Below are 25231 nucleotides of genomic sequence, written 5' to 3' on the forward strand. Positions count from 1 at the left end.
GCTCCCGCTCCCCCAGGCTCTGCCACCTGAGTCCTGGCTGCCTCCGCCTAGGCCATGAGGGCGCTGCTCAAGTCCGGAGACACCGAGAGAATTGTGTTCTTCGCGGGCGTCTCCAGGCAGAAGGAAATCTACGTCATGGCCGCCAACTACCTGCAGTCCCTAGACTGGCAGAAGGAGCCGGAGATCATGAAGAACATCATCAGCTTCTACACCAAGGGCCGGGCCCTGGACCTGCTGGCTGGCTTCTATGACGCCTGCGCGCAGGTGCGGCTGCTCCTCGGGGTTCAGCGGGGCCGGGGCAGGGGGGACTCGCGGCGCACTGGGTCTTGACCGCTGTCGTCGGTTGGCACAGGTGGAGATCGACGAGTACCAGAACTATGACAAAGCCCACGGGGCCCTGACCGAGGCCTACAAATGCCTGTCCAAGGCCAAGGCCAAGAGCCCCTTGGACCAGGAGACCAAGCTAGCCCAGCTGCAGAGCAAGCTGACCCTGGTGAAGAGGTTCATCCAAGCCCGCAGGTGCGTCCCTGCCCGTGCCGGGGTGGGGGTCAGCCGGGGCAGACACGGGCAGGTGGGGACCCCCAGGCTTCTCCGCTGATGCCTGCACGTTCTACCCTAGCCAAGCTCTCGTCCTCAGTGGCTGCTGAGACAGCGAGGTGGGAGACCAGGGGCTGTCACTGTGCTGAGATCCTCCCCGGAGTCCCCCCAGAACCTGGGCAGTCTTGGGGAGAGGGAGGAGGGTGAGGCCAATTTGGCCGGGAGCTTTCTGAGCAGCCTGGCAGGGCCATGTGGAGTGCGGCAGGGCCACAGGTGACCCAGCTGGGCCAGCTGCCACCTGGCCTCGGGCCCGGATGTTGCATTGTCTGCCTCGCTGAGGGAGGCCTGGAATGTGCTGCCTTCTGGCTGTTCTTGTCCCACAGACAGGCCCGCCTGTGTAGCTCAGCCTCCCCCTACCTCACCACAGTGCTTTCAAAAGAAAAGTCCCAGTGCATTTTTGAAATATTTATTTGAAAGGCAGAGTGATGGACGGACCGATCTTCCATCCACTGGTTCACTGATGCAGCCAGGGCTGGGCCAGGCTGAAGCCAGGAGCCAGGAGTGCCATCTGGGTCTCCCACCTAGGTAGCAGGGCCCCAAGCACTTGGGCCATCACTGGCTGCTTTTCCAAGGGCATTAGCAGGAGCTGGATCAGAAGTGGAGCAGCCAGAGGGGATGGCAGTGCGGAGAGCAGCAGCGTATCCACTGTGCCGCAGCACTGTCCCCAGACGTGTTTCTGGGCAGTTCAGTGCCCAGAGGCCTCCTCGGGAGGGCGTTATCCACCTGGAGTGCAGGTAGGGAACTGGATTTTCTGCCGAGAGCCATTTGGATGTTTACTGTGTTCTTCATTCACAAGCCATCCAAAATTATCAACTTAAAATGAGCCGGCTGTGTTTGTATTGAATTTTGAGTCTCACCTGTGGTTGCTGAGGCAGGCCAGACCCTGTCCTGGGGGGTCCACATTTGGCCGTGGGCTGGAAGTAGTCGTCAGCAACAAGGCAGGGCTCATGGACACAGGGAGAGGAAGCGTTTGGGCGGGCAGGCACCTGCCTGCAGTGGCCCAGTCCAGGGCCTGGACTCCCTGGAGAGAGAACGGCGCAGCTCAGTTGCCTGCCCAGACCGGGTGCACCCCGCAGACTCAGGCCCTTGGCCTTGCCCAGCTCACCTGCCGCACCCTGCAGCGCCATGGACCCCACACCTGGTCACACAGCATCTGTGTGCCAAGTTCTCCCAGTGCCGCCACGGCACGCCCTCCCACCCACTCAGGTCCCCAGGGCCCAGCTCAGTGACACTTTGTCCTCTCTAGGCTGTTCCCTGGGGCAAGGACTGCCGATGGACGTCGTCGGCCTCGTGTCCAGGCACAGCTGGCACAGCTGGCGGTGCGGGCGGCCAGGGCTCAGGGCTGAACGGGCAGCATAGGAACTGCTGAACCAGCTGAGCCCGTAGATTTGCCTCCACAGGCACGCCGGGCAAGAGCCTGCTCCTCCCGCCCTCACGCTGCGGGCGGACGCAGGGGCCCGGGCTCACGCTCCCCTGTGCTCTCACAGGACGTATGCGGAGGACCCCAAGGAGTCCGTCAGGCAGTGTGAGCTGCTGCTGCAGGAGCCGGACCTGGACAGCATCGTCCGCGTGGGGGACGTCTACGGCTTCCTGGTGGAGCACTTCCTGCGGACGGAGGAGCACCAGACGGTGAGGCCCCGGAGCCCCGTGTGTGGGAGGAGTGTCCCGTGGGAAAGGGGCAGATTCAGCTCGCAGCCTGCACCAGCGTTTCCTCGTCTCCACAGCGTTTACTGTGGTCACGGTTCAGTTCTCACCGTCCGGGGGAGGGGTGTGTGTGAGTGAGCATGTGTGTGAGAGTATACGTGTATGTGAGTGTGCATGTGTGTGTGAGCATGTGTGTGTGAGCATGTGTGTGTGAGTGAGCATGTGTGGGTGTGTGAGCGTGTGTATGAGAGTATGCATGTGTGTGAGCATGTGTGTGTGAGTGAGCATGTGTGGGTGTGTGAGCGTGTGTATGAGAGTATGCGTGTGTGTGAGCATGTGTGAGCGTGTGTGAGTGTGAGTAGTGTGCATGTGTGAGTGTGGGGGGAGTGTGTGTATATGTGAGACTGTGTGTGTGTCTGCGTGAGTGTGTGTGCGAGGGTGTGTGAGGCTGTGTGTGCACGTGTCTGCGTGAGAGTGTGTGTCTATGGTATCCTGGTGCAGCCTTGATTCTCTGCCTCTAAATCTTAAAAAAAAAAAAAGAGAGAGAGAGAGAGAGAGAGAGGTCTCCATCCACTGGTTCACTCCCCACGTGGCTGCAACGGCCAGGGCTGGGCCAGGCTGAAGCCAGGGGCCTGGAGCTCATCTGGGCCTCCCGCCTGGGTGGCAGGAGCCCAGGCACTCGGAGCGGCTTCAGCTGCCTCCCAGGCGCCTTAGCCGGGAGCTGCCGGGACTCAGACCGGCGCCACTGAGAGCAGCGGCGTGACCGGGACACCGAGTGCCCGGCCGCTGCTCACGTCCTGCCCCTCCGAGCCCTCTGCTTGTTCCCGGCCTTCGTGGGCCTCCCTGCTTGCTGAGCTGTGTTCCCTGCGTTCCGGCGCCTCTCACGGCTCTCAGGCCCGCGTGCCCCGTGTGCCCCTCCGAGCCCGAGCTCCTGGGCGCCTCGCTGCCCCCTGCAGCCCGGGCGCGTGGGCCTTTGTGCCCAGCTCCGGGACACTCTGCTGCTTGTTCCCGCTTTCCACTCGCGGCCTTGCTGTCCCAGCGCCAGCTCGCCGGCCGTCTGTGTTTATCTGGTGCTGACCCGTCCACGCTGTGCAGGCCAGGCCCTGTCCTTTCCTCTCGCGTTGTCCGCCTTGCCCAGCCTCCCTGCACTTGACTTCCTCTGCTTCCTTGCGCGTGGGAAGCGCGTTCGTAAGGGCGGTTTTCCCGGCCGTCCTCTCGGGTCTGGATCTTCCTGTCCTCTGATCCACTAGCATCGTGGATTAGGCTTCTCTTCTCTGCATGGCTGCTGCTGTTCTGTTGGGGCCCAGGTGCTTTGGATTAGGTGCTGTGGGGTGTGTGAGGGAGAGGGAGCACACACGTGCCTTGTTCTGGGCTGGGGCGAGGCTTGGCCACGTTGGAGCAGTGTGGTCCCTGCGGCAGTGTCCTCTGAGGGCCGCGTGTGCCCCTCCCTGGGTCGCTCCTCCTCACCCTTGCCCTGGCCTCGGTGGCTCGCATCAGGCGTCCCGGCTGCCTGGGCGTCCTCAGCTGTGACTGCCTACTCAGCACAGGGAGGCGGCCAGCTCCGGGGCGGCCCATCCCGGCCCTGTGGCTTGAAGACCCCTCGAGCCAGCAAGCCGGCCGATGGTGTGGGCCTCACAGCGGCCCCCTTCCTCGGGGTGCTCTTTGTCCCGAGGTGCCTACTGGGACACCAGTGTAGCCAGGGGCTGCTTCCGGGTCTCCCTCGTGGGTGCAGGGGCCCACTACTGGGGCCACCTTCCACTGCTTTCCCAGGCCACAGCAGAGAGCTGGATCGGAAGTGAAGCAGCCGGGACTCGAACTGGCGCCCATAGGGGATGCTGGCACCACAGGCGGAGGCTTAGCCCACTATACCAAAAAAAATTTATTTGAAAGAGTTACAGAGCAAGAGGGAGTGATAGCAAGACCAATCTTCCATCTGCTGATTCACTTCCCAAATGGCCCTAACAGCCAGGCTGGGTCAGGAGCTCCGTCCTGGTCTCCCACGCACCTGGGCCAGCTTCCACTGCCTTTTTTTTTTTTTTTTGACAGGCAGAGTGGACAGTGAGAGAGACAGAGAGAAAGGTCTTCCTTTGTCGTTGGTTCACCCTCCAATGGCCGCCGCACTGCAGCCGGCACACCACACTGATCCGATGGCAGGAGCCAGGTACTTATCCTGGTCTCCCATGCAGGTGCAGGGCCCAAGCACTTGGGCCATCCTCCACTGTACTCCCTGGCCACAGCAGAGAGCTGGCCTGGAAGAGGGGCAACCAGGACAGAATCTGGCACCCCAACCTGGACTAGAACCCGGTGTGCCGGCGCCACAAGGCGGAGGATTAGCCTAGTGAGCCACGGTGCCGGCCCTCCGCTGCCTTTCAAGGCACATGAGCAGCTGGGACTTGAACCACTGCTCTGATAGGGAATGCTGGTGTCACGGGCAGCTGAACCCACTGGGCTACAACACAGGCCCGTAATCGGACATTGTTGAAAATCCCGTTTTATGTCAGGATTTTACCCGTGCCTCTCTATTCTTAGTGCTGCCCTAGGAATTACCGTAGACGCTCACGTCCCGCTGTTCCATGAGCCGAGCAGTTGTGCAGGTCCCTTCCTCTGCCCACATGCCTACCCGTGTGCCATGGGCTCGCACCAGACACTGCCAGCCTCACGCCTGCTGAGCCTCCCTGGCACTGCACCTGCGCACGGCCCTCTGGGCCTTCACTGCCCCGTGGCGCCCGGCTCCAGCCTGGAGTGGCCCTTAGCATCCTCCTCGTGGTGGATTTCCTTACTTTTCATCGTAAATATATTCATTGTGGTTCTGCATCATTCCCACCAGGAAAAGAATTCTAGTTTGGCAGGAGTTTTACTGTAGCAGTGGAGTCCTCCCGCTGTGCCCGGGCCTCTGTGGTTCGCGGCGGGAAGGCGGCTGCTGTGTCTCCCTGTGCCGTGTCGTCCCTCCCACGCCCTGGCTGCTGTCCCGATTTTTTATTTTCAGCCTTTTGAGTGACGCACCTAGGGGTAAGCTGCTTAGACCTGTAAATTTCTGCCTTTCACCAACTTTGGGAAATTTGCGGTTTTTTGTCTCCTTGCCTCTCCTATCTCCACGTAAACGCCAGGTCTTTCAGGTTGAGTAGACGCGTATCCCTGATCACTGTTCATTTTCTCTTTTCAAGATTTCTTTTGAAAGTTACAGAAAGACAGACAGGCAGTGACCTTCCACCCACTGGCCAGTCATCCAGTGTGTGCAACGGCCAGGGGCCAGGAGCTCCATCTGGGCCTCCCACGTGGGTGGCGGGGGGCCGGGCACTCGGGCCATCACGCACCATCTTCCCAAGCGCAGCAGCAGCAAGCTGGACAGGAATCCGAGATGGGTGCCAGCAGTGAGACTCCCAGCGGCGTCCCACTCCGAGATGGGTGCCAGCAGTGAGACTCCCAGCGGCGTCCCACTCCGAGATGGGTGCCTGCAGCACACCCGCTCCCGCTCATCCGTCTGGACAAACTGTGGGAACCTGGAGCATGGTCAGGGCCGCCCTAAAGCCTGCACTACTTCGAGTCGGGGCCACACTGGGTGGGTGCCCACTGCTTTTCCTCTCAGGAACGGTTCACGTTTCCTGTTTCTCCTTCGGTCCAGCGGTTTTGGGGCACTGTGGGGAATCCCGTGCCTTCCTGGTTTTCCCCATTTGTCTCGGAGAGGGGTGGCGGAGGTTTTCTGGTTCTCGGAAGCGTCCCCCCTCAGGCCCCAGGGACCCACCCAGCTGCACCTTCCAGGGCCCTCGCATCCTGGCCCTCGGCCTGGGGCGCCTCCCTCAGGACTGCTGAGCTCCCCCACCCCACAGTCCCTGGTGAACCCCAGCAGGGCACTCCACTTCCTCTCCTGGGTGAGCTCGCAAACCCAGAGCCAACGCGGTGAGCCGCACCAGCCGTGCCGGCCGCGGGCTGCAGGTCCCCAGGGAAGTCGTCCAGCACGGCTCTTCCCCCCGTTAGCGCCGTGCAGCTCCTACTTCCTGCGCCGCCTGCCCCGTCCACACTGCCCCGCTGTCGCTGGGAGAACGCAGCTCTAAGGCCAGCAAGGTCTCTCGGCGTTTTGTGTATAAAAGCAGAATCAGGGGCCAGCACTGTGGCGTAGTAAGTTAAGCACCTGCCTGCAGTGCCGGCATCCCACGTGGGCCCTGGTTTGAGTCCCGGCTGCTCCACTTCCGATCCAGTTCTCTGCTGTGGCCTGGGAAAACAGCAGATGGCCCAAGTCCTTGGGCCGCCACACCCATGGGGGAGTCCTGGATGGAGTTGCAGGCTCCTGACTTCGGTCTGGCCCAGCTCCGGCCGTTGTAGCACTTGGGAAATAAACCAGCGATGGAAGCCGTCTGTCTCTTCTATCTGTAACCCCGCCTTTCAAGTCTGTCTGTCCACATGTAGGTAGATTTAGACGACAGGAGAGGCCCTCAGCCGTGCACGTGGCAGGGCCTGGTGCTCCCACCTCGTCCCAGGCAGGACAGCTGGGGCGCGAGCCGGCAGATGGGATGCCAGCACCACGAGGCACAGCTTCGGCCCCGGGGCTGCCATCCTCACCCGAGGGAGGACCTCTGGCATCCGCCATTCAGGGAGCTCACGTCTGCTCAGCCCTGAGTGGCCACTGGTTCCCTGCCCTAGGCCTACAAGTACCTGGAGGAGATGCGGAAGACACTTCCTGCCGCCAACATTTCCTACTACGTGGACCAGCGGACAGTGGACGCCGTGCACCAGGGCCTGGGCCTGCCTCTGGCGCGCGCTGCGCCCGAGCGGATCCGCCACAACAGCATGGAGGAACAGAGGGACGCGGACGACGTGGCAGAGGAGGTGGAGGGCGAGCCCTGAGGGCCGCCGCAGGCCTGCTGCTGGGTCAGGTCGCGGGGGCGGCTTTCTGTTAACGCCCCTCTGTAGGCGTGCACCCCTGGATGGGGGGCCTCGCTCCGTGTTTGGGAGGCAGAGTGCATCTGAGAAACTGTCCCCTGGCGTGCCAGCCCCCAAGTGCTCAGTGGCTCTGTGTGTGCAGCTTCTTCAGAGGGAGCTGGATTCCTCCCACCTATGTTTCCCTCCTGCAGACTGTCACGCCTTAGAAGCTTCTAGAACCTCGTGGGCTGAGGCTGTACCCAGGGACGGGCTTATACTTGTTACCCTTGTATACTGTGCTTCCTCCCTGCCCTTGCCTGTAGGTGGTTCTGAGCTCCCGGCAGGGACGGCCCTGGCCACAGCCCAGACGCAGCCAGCCCGAGCCCCACGGCAGTGTCCCGTCACCAGAGGGCAGGGCGTCACTCCCCACCTGGTGGCTGCCAACCCTCCCACGACTCCAATAAAGTCTATTTTCTCAGATCTGAGCCTCCTGCCCCCCTGCCCCCGTCTCAATGGCTCCCCTCAACAGAATGCGTCCCCCCAGCGAGAGCCGCACACACTTCGCACCTGCAGCTTTTACTCCTGTGGACACAAGCCCACGGGGGCCTGCCACGCTAACCTGGCCCTGCCAGCCCCAGCTCTCACCACAGACCCCACAGGGAGCCTTCAGCTCCACAGCCCCACGTCCAGGCTGCGCTGTCCTAGGGGCAGTGCCAAGGCCTTGTGGGGTTCTGGCTGGACACAGATGAGCAGGGCTCCCAGCAGCGACTGGGGACGGGCACCACGGTTCCAACAGCCGTTCCTGACCCGGCCACACAGTGAGGCCCAGGCGTCGCGGGGCTGTGCTCCCAGGGCTCGGGCCCAGCCCTCGGCCCTCTTTCCCCTGGCAGGGATGGACGGTCAGGTCTCAGGGGCCCACGGGAGAGGGCGGTGGGAGGAGCTTGTCTCTGAGCCGCTCCAGGAGCAGCAGGGACTTCACGGCCAGCAGCCGGCAGTCCTCGTCCACGTCTTTCTCGGCCACATCTGCGGAACGTGAAGACCGACATCAGCCCCAGCCGGCGCTGGCCTGCCTTGGCTTTCGTCTCACACGAGCACCTGCCAGGCTGAGCGGTGCCCTCCACCTCGGCCTCACGCCCAGCAGCAACCTGGGGAGCACAGCTCGAGGAGAAGTGGCCCCGCAAGCTCCCCCAACCCCGCTGGACACGGGGCGAGTAGGGAGCTGGTGTTGCTCCCACCCCGCCAGGTGGCAGAGGCCGGGACATGCACGCGGCCTGGGATCTCCCCCAGCCCCGCTGGACACAGTGAGTAGGGAGCTGGTGCTGCTCCCACCCCGCCAGGTGGCAGAGGCAGGACCTGCACGCAGCCTGGGATCTCCCCCAGCCCCACTGGACACAGTGAGTAGGGAGCTGGTGCTGCTCCCACCCCGCCAGGTGGCGGAGGCCGGGACCTGCACACAGCCTGGGATCTCCCCCAGCCCCGGCTGCTCCTCTGCAGGCTGCACTGGGACCACCATGACCCCCAGGGGTGGTGTGTGCCGCACAGACATGGGCCAGGGTCCAGGATAGGGGCCCAGGGCGTCCGGCTACTGCCAGGACGAGGTTGGGAGGTCCTGGGGTCTGCAGCACAGCCCAGACTGTCCTGACACACGTGACACTTCTCAAAGCAGTCGGCACGGTCACGTTGTGGGGCACCAGGGACCAGAGCTGGCCTGCTGACAGAGCCCGGTCGGAGCAAACGGACAGCAGAAGCCCGTGCCTGGAGCAGCGGGGCTTCGGGGTCTGATGTGCTGTGTGGCGTCCCAGGGTGGTCATGGGGGTTCTTGTCCTTAGGTCCAGCGCCAGGTCTGCCACTGACCTCATGGCCAACACGTGCAGGGGGAGGGGCGGAAGTGGCAGAGACCACGTGGGTGAGCCTGTGTGGCCGCATAAGGTAGGCTGGGATTTTTCAGAGGGATAGACTCCCACGTGAGGCACCTTCTCTGGGGTCCCCTTCAGGAGAGCCACACCCAGTTCAGAAAGGCGGGTGCATGTGCAGGCTGTAGGACCACTCCACACACCAGGAGGCCTCCTGTCCACCTAGCTCCAGCCGCCGGGGCCCGAACACTCACCTGCCAGCCAGGACCTGGCCTCCAGCAGCTCGTCGGGCAGGTCCCCCAGCAGGCGCTCGGCAGGCACGCTCAGGAGGACCGAGGAGACAGCGGACAGCAGGCCCTGGCGCACAAAACTGCCGATGCAGACAGAAGGGGGAGGCGCAGGGTCAGCACCCCAGGCCAGGAGACCTCCACTTCCAAGTGTGGCCGGGACCCTGAGACCCCCAGCCCAGCATGCTGCTCCTCGGGAAGCGCCCAGCCACGCTGCCTCGGCTGCCTGAGCCTCCACGTGGCCGCCACTAGCGACGCTGCAGACCCCGCCCCAGCACCGCGTCCACTCCCGCCCCGCCCCAACACCACGTCCACTCCCGCCCCGCCCCCAACACCGCGTCCACTCCCACCCTGCCCCAACACCGCGTCCACTCCCGCCCTGCCGCAGCACCGCGTCCACTCCCGCCCTGCCCCCAACACCGCGTCCACTCCCGCCCTGCCCCCAACACCGCGTCCACTCCCGCCCCGCCCCAGCACCGCGTCCACTCCCGCCCGCCCCCAACACCGCGTCCACTCCCGCCCCGCCCCAACACCGCGTCCACTCCCGCCCCGCCCCAGCACCGCGTCCACTCCCGCCCGCCCCCAACACCGCGTCCACTCCCGCCCCGCCCCAACACCGCGTCCACTCCCGCCCGCCCCAGCACCGCGTCCACTCCCGCCCCGCCCCAGCACCGCGTCCACTCCCGCCCCGCCCCCAACACCGCGTCCACTCCCGCTCCGCCGCAGCACCGCGTCCACTCCCGCCCCGCCGCAGCACCGCGTCCACTCCCGCCCCGCCCCCAACACCGCGTCCACTCCCGCTCCGCCGCAGCACCGCGTCCACTCCCGCCCCGCCCCAACACCGCGTCCACTCCCGCCCCGCCCCAGCACCGCGTCCACTCCCGCCCCGCCCCCAACACCGCGTCCACTCCCGCTCCGCCGCAGCACCGCGTCCACTCCCACCCCGCCGCAGCACCGCGTCCACTCCTGCCCTGCCCCAACACCGCGTCCACTCCCACCCCGCCGCAGCACCAGGCCACTCACGGGTCGACGTGGAAGCGGAGGGCCCACACGAACTCCAGCAGGGCCTTGCCCATGGACACGGCCACCTGGCAACAGCAGAGAGGAGGTGGGCAGCTGCCGCCGTCCCTGCCCTGCCCCAAGGGGGGGCTTGGCTGCCGACGGCAGGGTCAGAGAGAGGATACTCCCGCTGCGCCTGGGACATCACAGCACCCCAGACTCTTGTTCCGAGAGCCGAGGGGAGGCTGGGGAGCAGGCCCCAGGCACAGGGTGCTCCACGCCCATTGCAGGGCAGGTCCCAGGGCCCCCGGGCCTTTAGCCGCCGTCTCCCAACTCACTGTGGTATTAACAGCCAGGTACATCAGGGCCCCTAAGGTGTGGATCAGTCTTCCAAGAACCAGCTGGTCATCTCCCAAAAGGTCAAAGGTCACCAGGGGCCTAAAACCCAGAGTTGAGTGAGTGATGCATCCTGGCACCCCAGAGCTGCTCTCTCGGGCTACCCCACGCCCCCCCCAATGTCCCATGTGGCACTGGAAGAGCCACAGGACGGCGTTCCCGGGCTGCCCTGTTACCCCGCAGGGCCGCCCCAGCCCAGGTCGGCACAGGAAGCGGCGTCACAGTGTTGGCGGCCGCTCAGGGCAACACGTGGTGCACCGTAAACCCGACACCTGGGCCCAAGGTAACAGTGCCCACGGCCCTCACGACAAAGCTCAACCGGAAAATCCACGCCTTAACCCGAGCTTAGGGAACCACAGCGAAGGCCATCACCACGTTCGCGCCAAGCCCTGAGCTCACCCCCACCCTGGGCAGCCTCGGTCACTGAACAGGGCTCCTGTTCCAAGCCCACAGCCTCGGGAAACCCACTCACCTGTCAAAGTGTTGAATGAGGGGGAAGAAGAAGTGGCCGGCCACGGAGTTGAATTCATTGGGGCCACTGGCCAGCGCCCGCCGAGGACAGCCCTGCCAATACACGGTGCTCAGAGCCTCCCCGGCAGGTGAGGACGGGGCTCAGGCTGCCGGGCCCAGCCCAGGGTGGTCCTTCAGGTGGCACCAGCAGAGCCCCTCTGAGAGCTGGCCTGGACGGCCCAAGGACAGCGCCAGGCCATGTGTGCCCACTAGACGTCCTGGGACAGTGTCGCTTCCACGCACACCAGAGGAAGCTCGCCGCTCGTCCCAAAGTCCCCACGCCCGCCAGGACCTGACCGGGTGCCGGCTGACCTTGGAGAAGCGCCGGGTCTTGCTTCTGATGCGCTCCTCCACCAGCGCCCGCCAGTCAGGAGCCGCGGTGCTGCCAGGCTGGGCGGCAGCCAACGCCGGGGAGCCCTGCTGGCAAGTCCTCCCGGGGCGTCCCGGCCGAGACAGCTCCTGGGCGGCCAGAGTCAGCACCTGTGGAGAAGCACAGAGCAGGGCAGCCAGCAGGCCCCCGCGAAGACCGGAAGTGCCAGCGGCCCCGCGGCCTGTGAGAAGCAGGTGCGGTCCACGGCACCACGTGTCTCAGAGCCACTGCGCCTCGCTGAGGGGCAGGCGGGGAGATGACGGCGCCAGGAAGGAGTGAGGCACCGACAGGCGCTGGACACCAGCCCGCAGCACGACGCCACCTACGTGAGGCGCCGGTGACAGACGGGTGGCGGACTGGGCGCCTCTGGGGTGATGGAGACACAGGGGTGGCCAGGAGGACTTGGAGTCCCTGAACTGCACCCCTGAAGTGGCGAGGTCTTTTCCTACTAGAAGTATCCGTCGTGGTGAAGGAGGCATACAATGCGCCATTTTGCCTTTTTTCAGCCAGCAGCCGAGTGTCAGCGAGACATTCACATGGCTGTGCGCCCACCCCCCAAGCCCAGGCCAGAACTTCCCGCCTCCCCAGACTGAAGCTCTGCCCTCACCGACACCGACCGCCGTGCCGTCCCTGGGCCCAGCACCGTCTCTGGAACCAACAACAACTGCCATGCCAGCCCTGGGCCCGGCACCATCTGTCTCTGGAACCAACACCGACCGCCGTGCTGTCCCTGGTCCCAACACCAACCACAGTGCCGTCCCTGGGCCCGGCACCATGTCTGCAGCCAACACCGACTGCCATGCCATCCCTGGGCCCGGCACCGTCTATTTCTGGAAACAACACCAACCACCATTCCATCTCTGGGCCCAGCACTGTCTCTGGAGCCAACACCGACCACCGTGCCGGCCCCGGCCCCGGCCCCGTCTCTCTGGACTCCCCTGCTCTGGGAGGCTCCAGTAACCGACCCCCGGGCAGGCTGCCCTCGCGAGAGGCGTTGCACATCCCAGCTCCGTGGACGCTGTGCCGGGTGTCGACCCTGCTTGGCCGATATCCCACTGCATGGACAACGCTTATCCTAACACGGTGGATCCTGGGGTGTGTGACCGACACCAGCAAGGCTGTTGTGTGGAAGAAACGCACTTGGCCGCTGAGCGCCAACTCCTGACTTCCAGGGCACGCGCTCCTGCCACGCGTGAGGGAACCACGGACGGAGAAAAGCCCCAGCCCCGGTCTGCACGGGGAAGCGGGAGGCCGCGGTGACGGAGCACTTACGTCCAGGATATCCATGCGCTGCCGGAGGCTGTAGTTCAGGGCATAGAACTGCGCCGTCAGGTACTCGGCCACCTGGGTCAGGCGACGGAGAGGCCGCTGTCAGGTCCTGCCGCCCACCCAGGGGTGCAGGCTGCGGGTGCATCTGGGCAACCCCGCGGCTGCGCTGGGACTCACCCGGGCTGGGTCCGCGACCACGACGGCCACGAGGCCCCTCTGGCGCAGCCCCTCAAAGCCGGCCACGCACGTCCTGTCCTCCAGGTGCAGCAGTACCTTGGCCAGCTCCACGCTCACCTGCACACAGGCTCGGGGTCAGGCGCCTTCAGTCCCTGGCTCCCTGCCCGCTGGTGGGGCGAGCCAGGGACGCACTGAGCTGCTCCGTCCTCTGTGACCCAGGACGTAGACTCAGCCCCCGGGGGCTCCCCAGCCGCCCCTGCCCGCACTCACCTCCCGCGTGGCCTCGGGGCTCCTGCAGACCAGGCCCTCCAGGGCCCGCAGGGCTGCCTCCCAGCGCTCCACGTCCTCGGATGTGCTCAGCGCTGCACAGAGCCCACAGCCGTCAGTCAGCCTGCCAGCAGCAAGGGGCCGGGCCACATCTGCTCCCGGGACGCAAGGGGGACAGAGGCCGGGGACACCCAAGGCCCACCTTCCAGGCAGTCCCGGATGTACTGGGGCGCCTTGCCCCTCTGCAGCTCCTGGTCCCCCGACATGTCATAGGGGACAAGCTCGTCGTCACTGGAAGACACGGGCAGGGCCACGTCACCCACGGGAGGACCCAGGTGCCCCATCCTGAACACCGGGGCCAACTCTGCGTCCTCGGGAAAGGCCCGGAGTCCCAGCACACGCTTGCAGGCCAAGACGGAACTGGGGGCGAGGGGGCGGGCCCCCGGCCAGGCCAGCTCCAGCTCTGCACACGGGGCCACAGGCAGGTGCACCCCACCTGTCCAGCTCTGAGTCGGAGCCCTGCGGCCCTTCCTTGGGGACACTGCTGACCAGGGTCTCTGCAGCACGGTCCTCCGTCTCTGTGGGGGTCTCTTCGGCAACTGCAGTGAGGGGCAGCCTTGGAGGAGACAAGGAGAAACCCTCAGACGCTGGCGTGGCGCCCACCCACATCTCCGCCTGCCACCAGGGACCCAGGACCCAGAACAGCCAGGCACACACAGACTCGGGGCGGGGAACGGGCACACAGGACCTCACCCTGGCTCCGGGGAGCTGCCACCCGCAGGCCTGGGGGCAGCCAAGGCCAGCATCTCGCGGCTCAGTTCATCCTGGTCATACTACAAATGCAGACACGCCAGAGTCGGCGACGCCAGGCCGTCTCTGCCATCTGTGCCGTCAGTGGCGAGGCAGCAGCAGCCAGAGCCGGGCCTTCCACGGCCGTCCCAGCCCCACCCCAGCTCGCTCAGCCGGACTGGCCTCTCCAGGAGCAGGCCGCTGGGTGTGCCGTGGGCCAGACACCCGCCTCCCCTGAGGAGGCTGGGAGGCCCTGGGACCTGGGCGGCTCAGCTGATGAGGCCACTGATGGGGCTCCTCCCCCACCCCTCACTGGACCTCGGCCACCCTGGGGGCACCTGTGCAGGTGCTTGGGCCAGACTTCCATGGCCCTCAAAGAACTGGGGTCACCAGTCACCCTGAGCCTCAGCCCTCGTGTGACCAGTATGGACGTGCTAGGGGCTGGGCCCTGGAAAAGGAGGCGACAGCCGGGCTGGAGAGACGGCTACTCAGGGAGCCCCCCCAGGACAGGCCCCGGGGCAGCCCCGCCCACTCACTTGGAATCTCAGGGGAGGCCCCTCGGGGTGGAGCCGGGAGCTGACGACCTCGGCCACAATCATGCCCAGGCGACGCACCGGGGGCAGGCTGCTGTCCAGGTGGCACTTCACGCCCGCCATCATGCTGGCCAGCAGCTCTGGAAGCACCGGACACGCGCCCTCAGTGCACAGGGCCCGGGCCACACAGCACACACGGCCAGCGCTGGCCGAGGCGGGCCCGGCGCCTCCTGCTCACCGTCGCGGCTGCCCCGCAGCTCCGGCTCGCCCAGGTGCGCCAGGCAGATGAGGATGGCCTTGCTGACGTAGCGCTGCTGTGCCAGTGGCGCGTGCCGGATGGCGCTGCTGCTGCCCCACGTCTCCAGTAGCTCCTTCAGTGCCTGGCGGGCGCATGGCCTCGGCCTGGTCAGGCAGGGCTCCGCCGTGGCCCACGCCCAGAGACGCCCAGGGACGCCCAGGGACACCCCGGGACAGAGGGCAGGCTGAGTACCTGTACGAGGAGCGGGCGCCGCTGGACGTCCATGGCCAGGTACCCCAGCAGGCTCTGCAGCGTGCGCGTCTGCAAAGAGCGAGGAGCCTGCACCCCCAGGCGGCGACCGCCACCCTCCTGCCCCGGTCTCCGGGCACATCAGCGTGGGCCCCCTGTCCTGTTTAATGCCAGACACAGGGCCTCACCCGCTCCACCACCAGGGGCTGCTGGGCCGTCCCCGACCTGCCCCAGCGAGGGTCAGGTGAGCGGTGTGCGGGGTGTCAGTGCCACTTCCACCCTGGCCCCAACTGAGGCCCCCACAAGGGCGCCAGAGTGCGTCCTGTCCCTGGGATGCACCCAGCCTCAAGGCGCAGCAGGGCCTGAGCCGAGGCCAAATCCCACAGGGCACTGCCGTGCCGGGCCTCACCGAGTGCCGGTACTGCAGCAACAGCAGCTTCCGCGTCATCACGAACTGCGCTTTCCGGTGCCTCACCACCAGGTTCCCCAGCAGTCGCGCCAGGACCTCTGGCCTGCAGGCGGGCGAGGGGCTGGTCAGCCCGGGCAGAGCAGGGCTCCCACGCCCACGGCTCTGGGCTGCCAGGCCCTGCCAGGCGCCAGCTGGAGCCTCCAGGCAGTGCTGGTCCTCAGTCCTCCCGCAGGCCCGGGCCCTCGCTGAGCTAACGGAGAACACGAGGCGCGTCCGGCCTGCTCGCCTCTGCCACGGAGGACGGAAGCGTCCAGACACGTGAGCGAGTGGCGTGGCTGCAGGCCGGCGAGACTGACCCCGGGCCCGCAGACCGTGGTCTGAAGAACCCTGGCCTGGACTCGGGGCCCCTGCTCCCACCCCCCAGACCACCGCACTGGTGAGGAGCTGTGGCAAAGAAGGAAGGCCGGGAACCCCAGGAGAATCCGGTCGAGGAAGCGACCGCCCAGGTCAGAGGGAAGCGGACGGCGCACACCCACGCGCACACCCACCCGCGGCAGCAGCCTGCAGCCAGCGCGGAGGTGGCACTTCCTGGCATGGACACGGGACGCTAGGCCGGGAGCTGGCCTCATGGGTAAGAATTGGCCCAACCAGCACCCGCACACAAGGGACAAGCAACGGTGTCACAACCCCATGTCAGGCAAACCCAGACAGCCCCATGGCCGTGTGCGGGGGCTGGAGGGCCCCCGAGCCGCAGGTGAAGCGGGAGGGGCTCGCATGCCCACGTCCTCTGGGAGCTGCCCTCGGCCACAGCCTGCGGGCGAGTCAGGCTGCAGCATCTGCACCCCCTCTGTAAGAGGAGGGGGACCCCAGGCAGGGCCTCCAGCCCCCAGGCCGGCCAGGAAGCGCAGAGGCAGTCGCAGTCAGCCTGACCGTCCACACGGCCAGCCAGGGAGGGGCCGCCCTGCTCGCCGGGGCACCAGGAGAGCCGACCAGAGACCCCGCCACCCCCACCTCACGACCAGCACTGGGGCTGCTCACCCCGTCACGGCCTCCGCGAGTCCTGTCAGCGTGGCCTCCATGGCCCGGTCGGGCACTTGTTCCAGCAGGCGCCAGCACACTCGCTGCCACAGGCAGCTGCCCTGGGTGAGTGCCGTCAGCCGGGGCACCAGCACACCCAGGATCTCCTCTGAGGGGACACACGGAGGCCCTGAGCCTCGGGGACCGCGGGGGCACCGCAGGCCCAGGCCCAGCGTGGGCCGGCGCCTGGCACCACTGTGCACGTCTGGAAGCGGGCTCAGGAGGCGCTACTCACTCTGCCTTCCCTGGACGCAGACTTTCCCCAGGACTTGAGACGCGAAGCCGACAGCGCAGTCCAAGCCGGCTGTGGGGGGAGGAAGACCAGGTGTCCGGCGCAGGACAGCGCGGGGCCTCCCAGTACGAGGGGCCAAGTCCACCCCAGTGAGCTTCCTTGTGGAGTGCAGGCCTAGCAGGCCCCAGGCAGAATCTGAGTGGGGTCGGCTGTAACGTGAGGACCCGACAAGGACATGGAAACAGCTCTACGGCCAGCTCGCGGCACTGTCAGTGACCCTGGAGGCACCACCCAGGAGGGAGAGGGGCGTCAGCCCGCGGGGAGACACGGACCCCTGGTTGGCAAGGAGCTGTGGGAAACAAGGACGGGGCGGCTGTCCTGGACCGCCCAGAGGGGACCACAGCGCACAGGACCTGAAGAGGCCAGCGTCAAGGCCACCGTGCTCAGCCCCAGGCAAGCCTGGACACTCTCGGGCCCCCCCCCCCGAGGCTCCGAGACCAGACCCCAGCTGGGAGAAGCCCAGGGTGTGCAAATCCAGGGACGACAGATGGCCAGGGTGGGGTCCCCATGGGCTCTACCGGGGCGCTGGGCCTGGATGCCATGAGCCTAGGAGGGAAGTGGCAGGGGGCAGGCCGGGGGCGGGGCCCGTCCAGCCCATGGTGCTCAGTCCCGCAGCCCCAGGCCCCTGCTCGCTCGTGAAACACGACGGCCAGAGCCCCGTCTGCGGCACCGGGAGGACACAGCAGCTCCCGGCGCCCCTCCTCCGTGTGGAAAGCCCCTCCAGCCCCCCGCCTCCTACCCGAAGATCCTCAGGGCCCACCACGCAGCTGCCACACACAGTGGGGACCGCCAAACCACAGGTGCCGGGCCCTGAGCAGGCCCGTCGGCACCGCCTCCCTGCACGCCGGCCCCACCTCCAAGGTCCAAGAAGCAGACACAAGCTCCGCACGGGCAGGCTGCTGGGCCAGCCGGGGACGTGGCCCCAGCTGCCCGGCGGCACTGCCCAGACAGGCCGAGGCCCAGAGGCCCTCACCTCGCAGCGAGTCCACGACCGTCTGCAGCGCCCGGACGAGCTGCTCGCCGAGCAGGGCGAAGTAGTTCTGGGGCAGGAACTCGTCCAGCGTGTCCCGCTGCAGGCGGTTGGCCAGCTGGTCGGGCAGGCCCACCACCCTGACCAGCAGCGTCTCCTGGAACAGGCCGGGGCCCGGCTGCGCCTGCTGCCGACACTGCTCCTCCATCAGAGCCGCCAGCCTGCCCTGGCTCAGAAACGTCGCCAGCAGCTGCGCCGTCTTCATCAGCCGGGAGCTGGCGCTGAGTGACAGCAGGTGCAAAGGGTGGGGGGGAATGGCGCTGAGTGACAGCAGGTGCCACGGCCCGGGGTGGGGGGGGGCGGGGGCGGGGCTGTCGGACCCTAACTCACAGCCTGACAGCAGGACCCTGGAACCCCGCTGGGCAGCCACAAGCCTGGGTGGGAGTGAGCGACCTCACTGCCCAGGCCCGCTGTCCCCAGGGCCGTCCCACTAGTGTTCGCTCCCTGCACGCCACCACAGCTGTGGCACCCGGGTCTCCCACGTGGGGGGCAGGGACCCCAGTACTCCCAGCGTGTGCTTGAGCAGGAAGCTGGGGTCAGGTGGGGTCAGGGGCCAGAGCCAGGCGCGGAACCCAGGCAGGGCGCTGGGGGACCGGAGCCTGAGCACCCGCCGGACGCCGGAGGCTCACGGGAGCCGACTGGCCGCTCCGCCCCCCGCAGGGCCACCCGCGCCATCCGACCCCGCACTCCCACCGCTCACCCCGCAGCGCTCTCCACGCACTCCATCAGCGCCAGGAAGGCCTGACCGGCCGGGCCCTGCAGGAAGAAGCTGCGGCCCAGCTGCTCCAGCCGCGCGTTCGGCCCCGGCCAGCCCGCGCTCAGCTTGCCGGCCAGGTCCCGGAGCAGCGCGGCGAAGGGCGCCGTGGCCAGCTCCTGCCGCTCGCCGGCCCGCGCCGGGCTCCCCGCGTCGCCGACCAGGCGCTGCAGGGACTCCAGGGTGGCCAGCACGCGGCCGTCGTCCTCGGGCGACCGCAGGGCGTGCAGGGCCTCGCGCACGGCGAGCCGCACGTCGGGTCGCGCCGCATCCATCCTGCGGGCGGAGAAGGCGCGGGGTCGAGGCCGCCCGCACTCAGGGGTCGGCCTCGGCCCTCCCGCCACGGCGGGGCTCGGCTCGACCACCGCACCGCACCGTGACCCCGACCCCGACCCGGCCCCCGACCCACACCTGGCTCCGCGCGCCGGACGCTTCGCTACCCCCGAGGCGGCTCCGGCCGGCGCTCGCTCAAGGCCGACCGGGAGCCAACGGGCACGAGCCCCTGGGCGCCGGCAGAGCGGCCGCGGGTTTGGGGGCGCCTTTGGGGTCGGTCCCCGCAGGGCTCGTGGCGAATCAGCGGAGAGCGCCGCTGGTGCCGCTCGTGCGCTTGCGCAGAAAAGCGGCCGCGGGCCCACGCTGGGGGCGGGCTCTTGCGTGAGGGGCGGGGCCGGTGTGGGCGGGGCCATGCCTGGGGGCGGGCTTTGCGCTTCGACCTGCGCCCGCCCTGGCCGCTGCGCTGGAGAGCGGTGCCCGTCAGCGGGACGGCCGCAGACGCTGAGTGCGGTGGAGCGTTTAGGTAGCAAGTGAGATTGTGACAATAAAAGCTCAAGGCCAGGCCTGCTGGCGTTGGGGGTGGACGGCAGCCGAAGGTGGCCCAAGTCCCCGGGCCCCTGCGCCCACCTGGGAGACCTGGGTGGAGCTCCTGGGCCAGCCCTGGGCATCTGGGGAGTGGACAAGCGGCTGGAAGCGCTCTCTCCTTCCCTCTCTTCCTTCCTCACTCTGCCTTTCAAATCAATTTTAAAGAACCAGTTTGCTGCCTTTGTCACACTGGTCTCGTCTCGGGGAAGCGGCTGCTGTGTGGTTCCCGGCTTGGCGGCGGCGGTGCCACTTCCCCACCACCACCACCACCAGCTGCTGCCTGTACCGGGCCGGCCCCGAGCCTCCCCCCTTCTCTCTCACTGGCTGTGCGGGGCGACCTCAGCTCCAGATCTCACACCTGCCAGGACACTTTTCCACCCGGGGTCACACACAGGTGCTGGGGTCAGGCCTGCTTCTCAGGAAGCTCTGTCCTATCTGCTTTATCCACCGATCAGGGCTCCCCCCGCCCCCATCAAGGGAAGGAGACACGGCCGGGAGGCGGCTGTGCTGGGCACCCCGTCCAGCTTCCTGGTCCTGCTAAAGCCATCAGATGTCCCACGTGCCCGGAGCCGGCGCCCCCAGGAGGCTTCCGAGACACTGTTTGTGTCTGTTTCGAGCTGTCTCCTTGGGAACCTGCACTGCCGGGGCCCAGAGCCTGGAGGAGACGCCTTCCTCCAGGGAGGCTGGAAGCCCCTGACCCCGCCAGGGCCGCACAAGGAGGAGCGCTCAGCGGCGGAGCCGGCCGGGGCTGCGAGCTCCCGGGATGGGCTGCTTGGGGAGCGCCGCCCTGTCTGTCCTCGTGTTTGTGCCCCTCTGTCTGTGCGGGGCTTCGGCACAGGACGCCGGCCCTGCCGGGTCAAGAAGGCCGTTTCTCGAGAGGCTGCGAAAACTGGAAGAGCAGGTAAACCACAGGCCGTGCCGGGTGGGTGCCGGGCGGGTGCCGGGCGCACACAGACGTTTGAGAAGTTTTCCGGGCTCTGCCCTGACAGCTGATGCCTGAGGCGGAGGTGGGGGGCGCAGCTGGAGTGGGGGGAGGCTGTGGCCGGCCTCCAGGGCTGCCGCGGGGGTGCACGGTGGAGGAGCGCTTCCTGATTTAACCCCGTAACAGCTCACAAAGCCATCCTGAAGCGACAGGGGGTGGCCCAGAGCAGGGGGGGGGACGGGAGCCCACTCCCCCCACTCTGCCCCTGCAGCGGTGAGCCCCCCTCAGCTCCGGCTGAACCAGCCCCAGTAGGAGCAGGAACGCCTCCCCCGCTCCGCTCTGGCCCCCAGCCCCACACCTGCTGTCCGTCTTCACAGTTCCAGAGACTCCAGGAAGTGACGCTGGTGCACCTGCAGGCCATCGCCGACAGCTACAACGCGTCCGTGGGCGTGCACGCCCGGCTCCAGGGCCTGGCTGCGGAGAGCCGGGCCGCGGCTCTGGCACTCAACCAGTCACAGGCTGCCGTGCAGGGGGACCTGGCGCAGCTGCAGGCCTGGGCGAGGAAGGCGCAGCGCAGGAGCAGGAGGGTGGGGGCGCGGCTGCGGGCCCTGGCCCTGGCCCTGAGCGAGAAGAGTGCGCGGCGCTCCCAGGAGGAGAAGCAGCACCAGGCACAGAGGGATGCCGTCTCGGGCCTGGGCCTGGACGTGCGGGCCCTGCAGGACGCACTGGCCCGCCTGACACTCCACGTCCATGGCCAGGATGCCAGGCTGGCTGCCCTTGAAGGGCAGCAACCTACGGCCAAGCCCGGCACCACAGCCCCAAGGCTGACCCCAACCCCAGCCTGGGCACCACCTGCGCAGTCAGGCCCGAGCCCCCTGCAGCTGCAGGGCCACAGGCAGGGTCCTGGGGCTTCTCCTGGATCCAGGAGCCCTGCTCAGGACTTGAGTGCTGGTCTCCAGCGGACACGGGAGCCCCCCGCCCCAGGCAGTCATCAGGTGCTCACTGGGGCTGCCATCACTCAGAGGGACCCTCCTCCGTGGGCGCCGACCCCCCAGGGGCCAGGAGAGGGTAAGTGCCACAGGTCAGCCCCATCCATTCCCGTTTCCCTTCTGCTGTGTGTGTGTGTGTGTGTGTGTGTGTGTGTTTAAGCTGTATTAATGTTTTTGAAAGTCGGAGGTGCAGACAGAGAAAGGTCTTCCATCTGTTGGTTCACCCCCAGATGGCCACAACAGCTACGGCTGGGCCAGGCTGAAGCCAGGAACCAGGAGCTTCAATCCGGGTCTCCCACACGGGTGCAGGGGCCCAAGCACTTGGACCGTCCTCTGCTGCTTCTCCCAGGCCACAGCAGGGAGCTGGACTAGAAGTGGAACAGCCCGGATGGGATGCCCGGCGTCGCAGGGGGCGGTTTCACCCCTCACCACGGTGCCAGCCCCCCGTGTTTTCCTCCAAAGGCATCCTTGCCAGGGGTTGAGTGGACAGGGCTTGGCTTCGTGTGCCACGTACGCTGCTGGCCACACCTGCCAGCGGGTCCAGGTGGCAGTGGTCGGCAGGTCCCCATGGCAGCAGGGCGGCCCGGGTAACCAAGGCATCAGGCACCCTCACCCCATGTGGGAGCACCCGGGCTCCTCCTGCTAACGCGCACCCTGGGAGGCCGCAGGGGGCCGGGCCGCTGACTGGGGCTTGGCCACACAAGGGAGGGACTTCCTGCCCCCGGCTTCAGCTCCAGCCAGGGCTCACTGTGGCCTTTGTGGAGTGAGCCAGTGGGTAGGAGGTCCCTCTGCCTGCCTCTCAAGTGAAAAACAAAACAGAACGAGGAGGGGGCTGAGGAAGCCGCCCGCCCTTAGAAGGTGGGAGGAGCGGGACCGGCTTTGCCCCGCCCCCGGGGTCAGCCCTGCAGCTCCTTGACCCGAGCCCCATCGGACCCGCGACGGACTCTGAGCCTCCGTGGGAAACTCCCAGAGGCCCCTGGGGCAGTGGGCAGGTGGCGCCCATGGTGCTCACCCCACCTCTCCCCAGGCGCTGCCTCGGCCTCAGCGTCCCACTCTGGGACTTGGGGGGGAGACCCTGCAAGCCACACCCCAGCACTCAGCCCAGGGCTGTGCCGGTGTCAGGCCCGCCCTCCTGCAGCAGCCCCCTGCTTCCGGAAGCTTCCGGGCTGACTGTGGCTCCCGCTTTTTCTAGCTTGCGGCCTGGGCCCTGTGCTGGTTTTCCCCAACGCCTCCACGGAGAACGTGGCCTTCCTCGGGCTGGGCCTCCCTGTGGCCCTGCGGGCCCTGTCCTTCTGCAGCTGGCTGCGCACGGCCCCCGGCCGCCTGGGCACCCTCCTCTCCTACGCCACCGAGGACAACGACAACAAGCTGGTGCTGCACGGCCGAGACTCCCTGGCTCCGGGCACCGTCCACTTCGTGATCGGTGACCCGGCCTTCAGGGAGCTGCCCCTGCAGCCACTGCTGGACGGCCGCTGGCACCACGTCTGCGTCATCTGGACGTCCCTCCAGGGCAGGTACTGGCTCCACGTGGACCGCAGGCTGGTGGCCGCGGGCTCCCGCTTCAGGGAGGGCTATGAGATCCCTCCCGGGGGGTCGCTGGTGCTGGGCCAGGAGCAAGACCGTGTGGGCGGCGGTTTTGACAGCTCCGAGGCCTTTGTGGGGAGTATGTCAGGCTTGGCCATCTGGGACCGGGCCCTGGTCCCTCGGGAAGTCACAAACCTCGCCACGGGGAAAGAGATGCCGACAGGTGCCATCCTGACGCTGGCCAACGCGTCCGCAGGTGGATTTGTGCAGAGGGTTGGCTGCACCTGCCCGGGGAGCTGCTCGTGAGGCCGAGCCGGGCACCCTGCGGTCAAGGGGAGCCCCCCCAGCACATCCTGTACGTCCCCCCCGCCGCGTCCTCCTGTGCCACTGTGCGAGGCAGCCACTCCATGATGGGGGATGGGCACGGGCAGGTGAGGCCCTCCGGCAAACTCGGGCGCCCGGCAGGAGCAGGCCTGCGGTGTTGGCACGCGCTGCCCCTCAAAGCCTCGGCGCCCCCTCGGAGCGCCGAGTGTTCCCCACAGAGGGCCAGGTAGCCACCCCCACAGGGCCCCTGGCCTTGGCGTGCGGCTGCAGCCTTTGCCGCTGCCTGGGTCCGGGCCGGATTCTGGGGAGAGACTGCACGGAGAGCATCCAAGCCCCCGCTGTTTCCTCCTGGGCCATCGTGGGCCGCAGAGCCCACTTCCTGGCCCTTGGAGCGGCAGCTCCGGGTGCCCCAAGGCCAGCTGCCCAGTGCTGCACCTGCAGGGCCCGCATCCCACATGGGCGGCGGCTGAAGTCCCGGCTGCTCCTCCTCCAGTCCAGCTCTCTGCTGTGGCCTGGGAAAGCAGCGGAAGATGGCCCAAGTCCTCGGGGAACCTGGAGGAAGCTCCTGGCTCCTGGCTTTGGCCTGGCCCAGCCCAGGCCGTTGCGGCCATTTGGGGAGTGAACCAGCAGATGGAAGACCTCTCTCCCTGTAACTTTCAAATCTTTTAAAATGATCGCATCTTAAAAATAAAAAAACAAATTTCAGAAAGCAGAGTGGGGAGTCCAGGCCTGGCGCCCACAGAAGCCCAGGGGCCAGAGACCCTCTGCCAGGTGCAGCCGATTGAACCATGGCGAGTGGCCACCCTGGCCCAGAGCCGGCAGCGGCCAGACGGAGCACAGGGGGCCTGAGTCTCCGGGCAGCACCTCTGGGGGCTCTGCTGCCCCCACCCTGCAGCTTAAGGTCAGCGTGTCCACCTGCTCAGGAGTGGACTCCCCGAAGGTACTCAAGAGGTGCAAACGGCCCGGGGGTGGTGGGCACCTTACAGTGCCGAGGGGTGGGTGAGGGTCGCCCAGACGTCCCAGCAGCCACAGCGCTGCCGGCCAGGCATCCACTGCGTCCTAGGCTTGCGAGTCCGGCAGACATAGGGCAGGGTCGCCCCAGGAGGGCCGGGCGCTGGGCAAGGGCCCCGGGTGTGGTCATCAGTGGCCCAGCGGCGCCCCGCGTGGGTCCGCGGGGTCTGGGATGGGCGGATGCTGGGAAGCCGTCCACGTCCCCCCCACCCGGGTCCGCGGCAGCCGCCCACGCGCGCTGGAGCTGGACGGCGCCTCTCGGGTCACCAAGGCCCACCTGCGCCCTGCGTCCCTGACGGATCTGGGTCAGAGCGGAGCCTCCCAGAGGGGCCCTGCCTGCGGCGGGGGTCGGTCCCGCCGCGCCCACCCTCAGCCCTGTGTTTGAAACAGTCACGTGACCACGGAAGATGACTCGGCCCGGCTCTGACGGAGGCGACCTCTGGGACCCGGCTGCCCCCAGGGGTCGTCCCCGCGACAGCTCGACCCTCGGGCCCCTCGCCACGAACCGCGGGCCTCGTCCCCCACAAACCCCGCTCAACCGCCTAACCCGGTCCACTCGGCCACGCCCACTCGGGGTGCCCCGCCCCCAGCGGTGTAGCTCTGACGGGAGGCCACGCCCACTCTGAGTGCTCCGGCGGCTGAGGCCACGCCCACTCGGGGTGCCCCGCCCCAGCCCCGCCGCTCTGACGGGAGGCCACGCCCACTCTGAGTGCTCCGGCGCGGAGGCCACGCCCACTCTCCATGCTCCGCCTCCAGCTCCGCCGCTCTGACGGGAGGCCACGGCCACTCGAGCGCTGGACCCCGGGCCCGGCCTCCCGGGAGCCTGCAGAGCCGCCTGCCCCGCTGGTAGGAGCGGGTGTGGCTGTGCCCGCCGGGGCCTGCAGAGGCCAGCGCGCTGCTCCCACGGACGCAGTGGGGTGCCGGGCGGGGGTCGCGCGCGCGTGCCACAGCCCCCAGGGCCCCGCCGGCCCCGCCGTGAGGGAGCGCTGCCTCGGAAGCCTCTGCC

General features: G+C 67.4%; 3 protein-coding genes across 6 annotated transcripts in view; 2 read left to right on the top strand and 1 right to left on the bottom strand.

Moving 5' to 3' along the window:
* The window catches only part of IFT140 (intraflagellar transport 140), a 93035-nt gene extending 85457 nt beyond the window's left edge, over positions 1-7578 (top strand). For both annotated transcript variants that reach the window (XM_051830267.2, XM_051830269.2), the window contains 4 exons: positions 52-264; positions 353-519; positions 2085-2226; positions 6880-7578. In XM_051830267.2, the coding sequence (XP_051686227.2) occupies positions 52-264; positions 353-519; positions 2085-2226; positions 6880-7083 (726 nt within the window). In that variant the 3' untranslated portion in view covers positions 7084-7578. The remainder of the gene's footprint in view (positions 1-51; positions 265-352; positions 520-2084; positions 2227-6879) is intronic.
* An 80-nt stretch (positions 7579-7658) lies between these two features.
* Positions 7659-19142, bottom strand: TELO2 (telomere maintenance 2). The gene is made up of 21 exons (XM_051830292.2): positions 19009-19142; positions 18544-18873; positions 17787-18064; positions 16757-16825; positions 16483-16630; positions 15445-15547; positions 15039-15107; positions 14787-14928; positions 14552-14688; positions 13980-14059; positions 13723-13842; positions 13429-13517; positions 13230-13321; positions 12960-13076; positions 12786-12857; positions 11456-11623; positions 11106-11197; positions 10576-10675; positions 10262-10326; positions 9206-9321; positions 7659-8121 (listed from the first exon to the last, which is right to left on the bottom strand). The coding sequence occupies exons 2-21, from the start codon at positions 18870-18872 to the stop codon at positions 8006-8008; spliced, it is 2502 nt and encodes an 833-aa protein (XP_051686252.2). The 5' UTR covers position 18873; positions 19009-19142; the 3' UTR covers positions 7659-8005.
* Positions 19143-19213: 71 nt separating this feature from the next.
* On the top strand, positions 19214-23923 carry PTX4 (pentraxin 4). Of its 3 annotated transcripts, none has more exons than XM_051830300.2 (4): positions 19214-20356; positions 20755-21445; positions 22559-22880; positions 23147-23923. In XM_051830300.2, the coding sequence occupies exons 1-4, from the start codon at positions 20219-20221 to the stop codon at positions 23442-23444; spliced, it is 1449 nt and encodes a 482-aa protein (XP_051686260.2). In that variant the 5' UTR covers positions 19214-20218; the 3' UTR covers positions 23445-23923. The 3 variants fall into 3 exon arrangements, with proteins under 3 accessions (XP_051686260.2, XP_051686259.2, XP_051686258.2); XM_051830299.2 differs by having other exon boundaries at positions 23708-23923; XM_051830298.2 differs by having other exon boundaries at positions 22559-23923.
* Positions 23924-25231: the final 1308 nt, after the last annotated feature.

The sequence above is a fragment of the Oryctolagus cuniculus genome, chromosome 19, assembly GCF_964237555.1.
Source record: "Oryctolagus cuniculus chromosome 19, mOryCun1.1, whole genome shotgun sequence".
NCBI lineage: Eukaryota > Metazoa > Chordata > Mammalia > Lagomorpha > Leporidae > Oryctolagus > Oryctolagus cuniculus.

What these genes read in the sequence shown, in the direction of transcription:
- TELO2 (XM_051830292.2), bottom strand. Translation starts at nt 18,872, where the DNA reads ATGGATGCGGCGCGACCCGACGTGCGGCTCGCCGTGCGCGAGGCCCTG. An exon ending in GGCGCCCGCTCCTCGTACAG is followed by an intron (nt 14,929 to 15,038) that starts GTACTCAGCCTG and finishes TGCGCCCGCCAG; the next exon opens with GCACTGAAGGAGCTACTGGA. An exon ending in ACCTGGCTGTTAATACCACA is followed by an intron (nt 10,327 to 10,575) that starts GTGAGTTGGGAG and finishes TGCTGTTGCCAG; the next exon opens with GTGGCCGTGTCCATGGGCAA.
- PTX4 (XM_051830298.2), top strand. Translation starts at nt 20,219, where the DNA reads ATGGGCTGCTTGGGGAGCGCCGCCCTGTCTGTCCTCGTGTTTGTGCCC. An exon ending in TGCGAAAACTGGAAGAGCAG is followed by an intron (nt 20,357 to 20,754) that starts GTAAACCACAGG and finishes CCGTCTTCACAG; the next exon opens with TTCCAGAGACTCCAGGAAGT. An exon ending in CCCCCAGGGGCCAGGAGAGG is followed by an intron (nt 21,446 to 22,558) that starts GTAAGTGCCACA and finishes CGCTTTTTCTAG; the next exon opens with CTTGCGGCCTGGGCCCTGTG.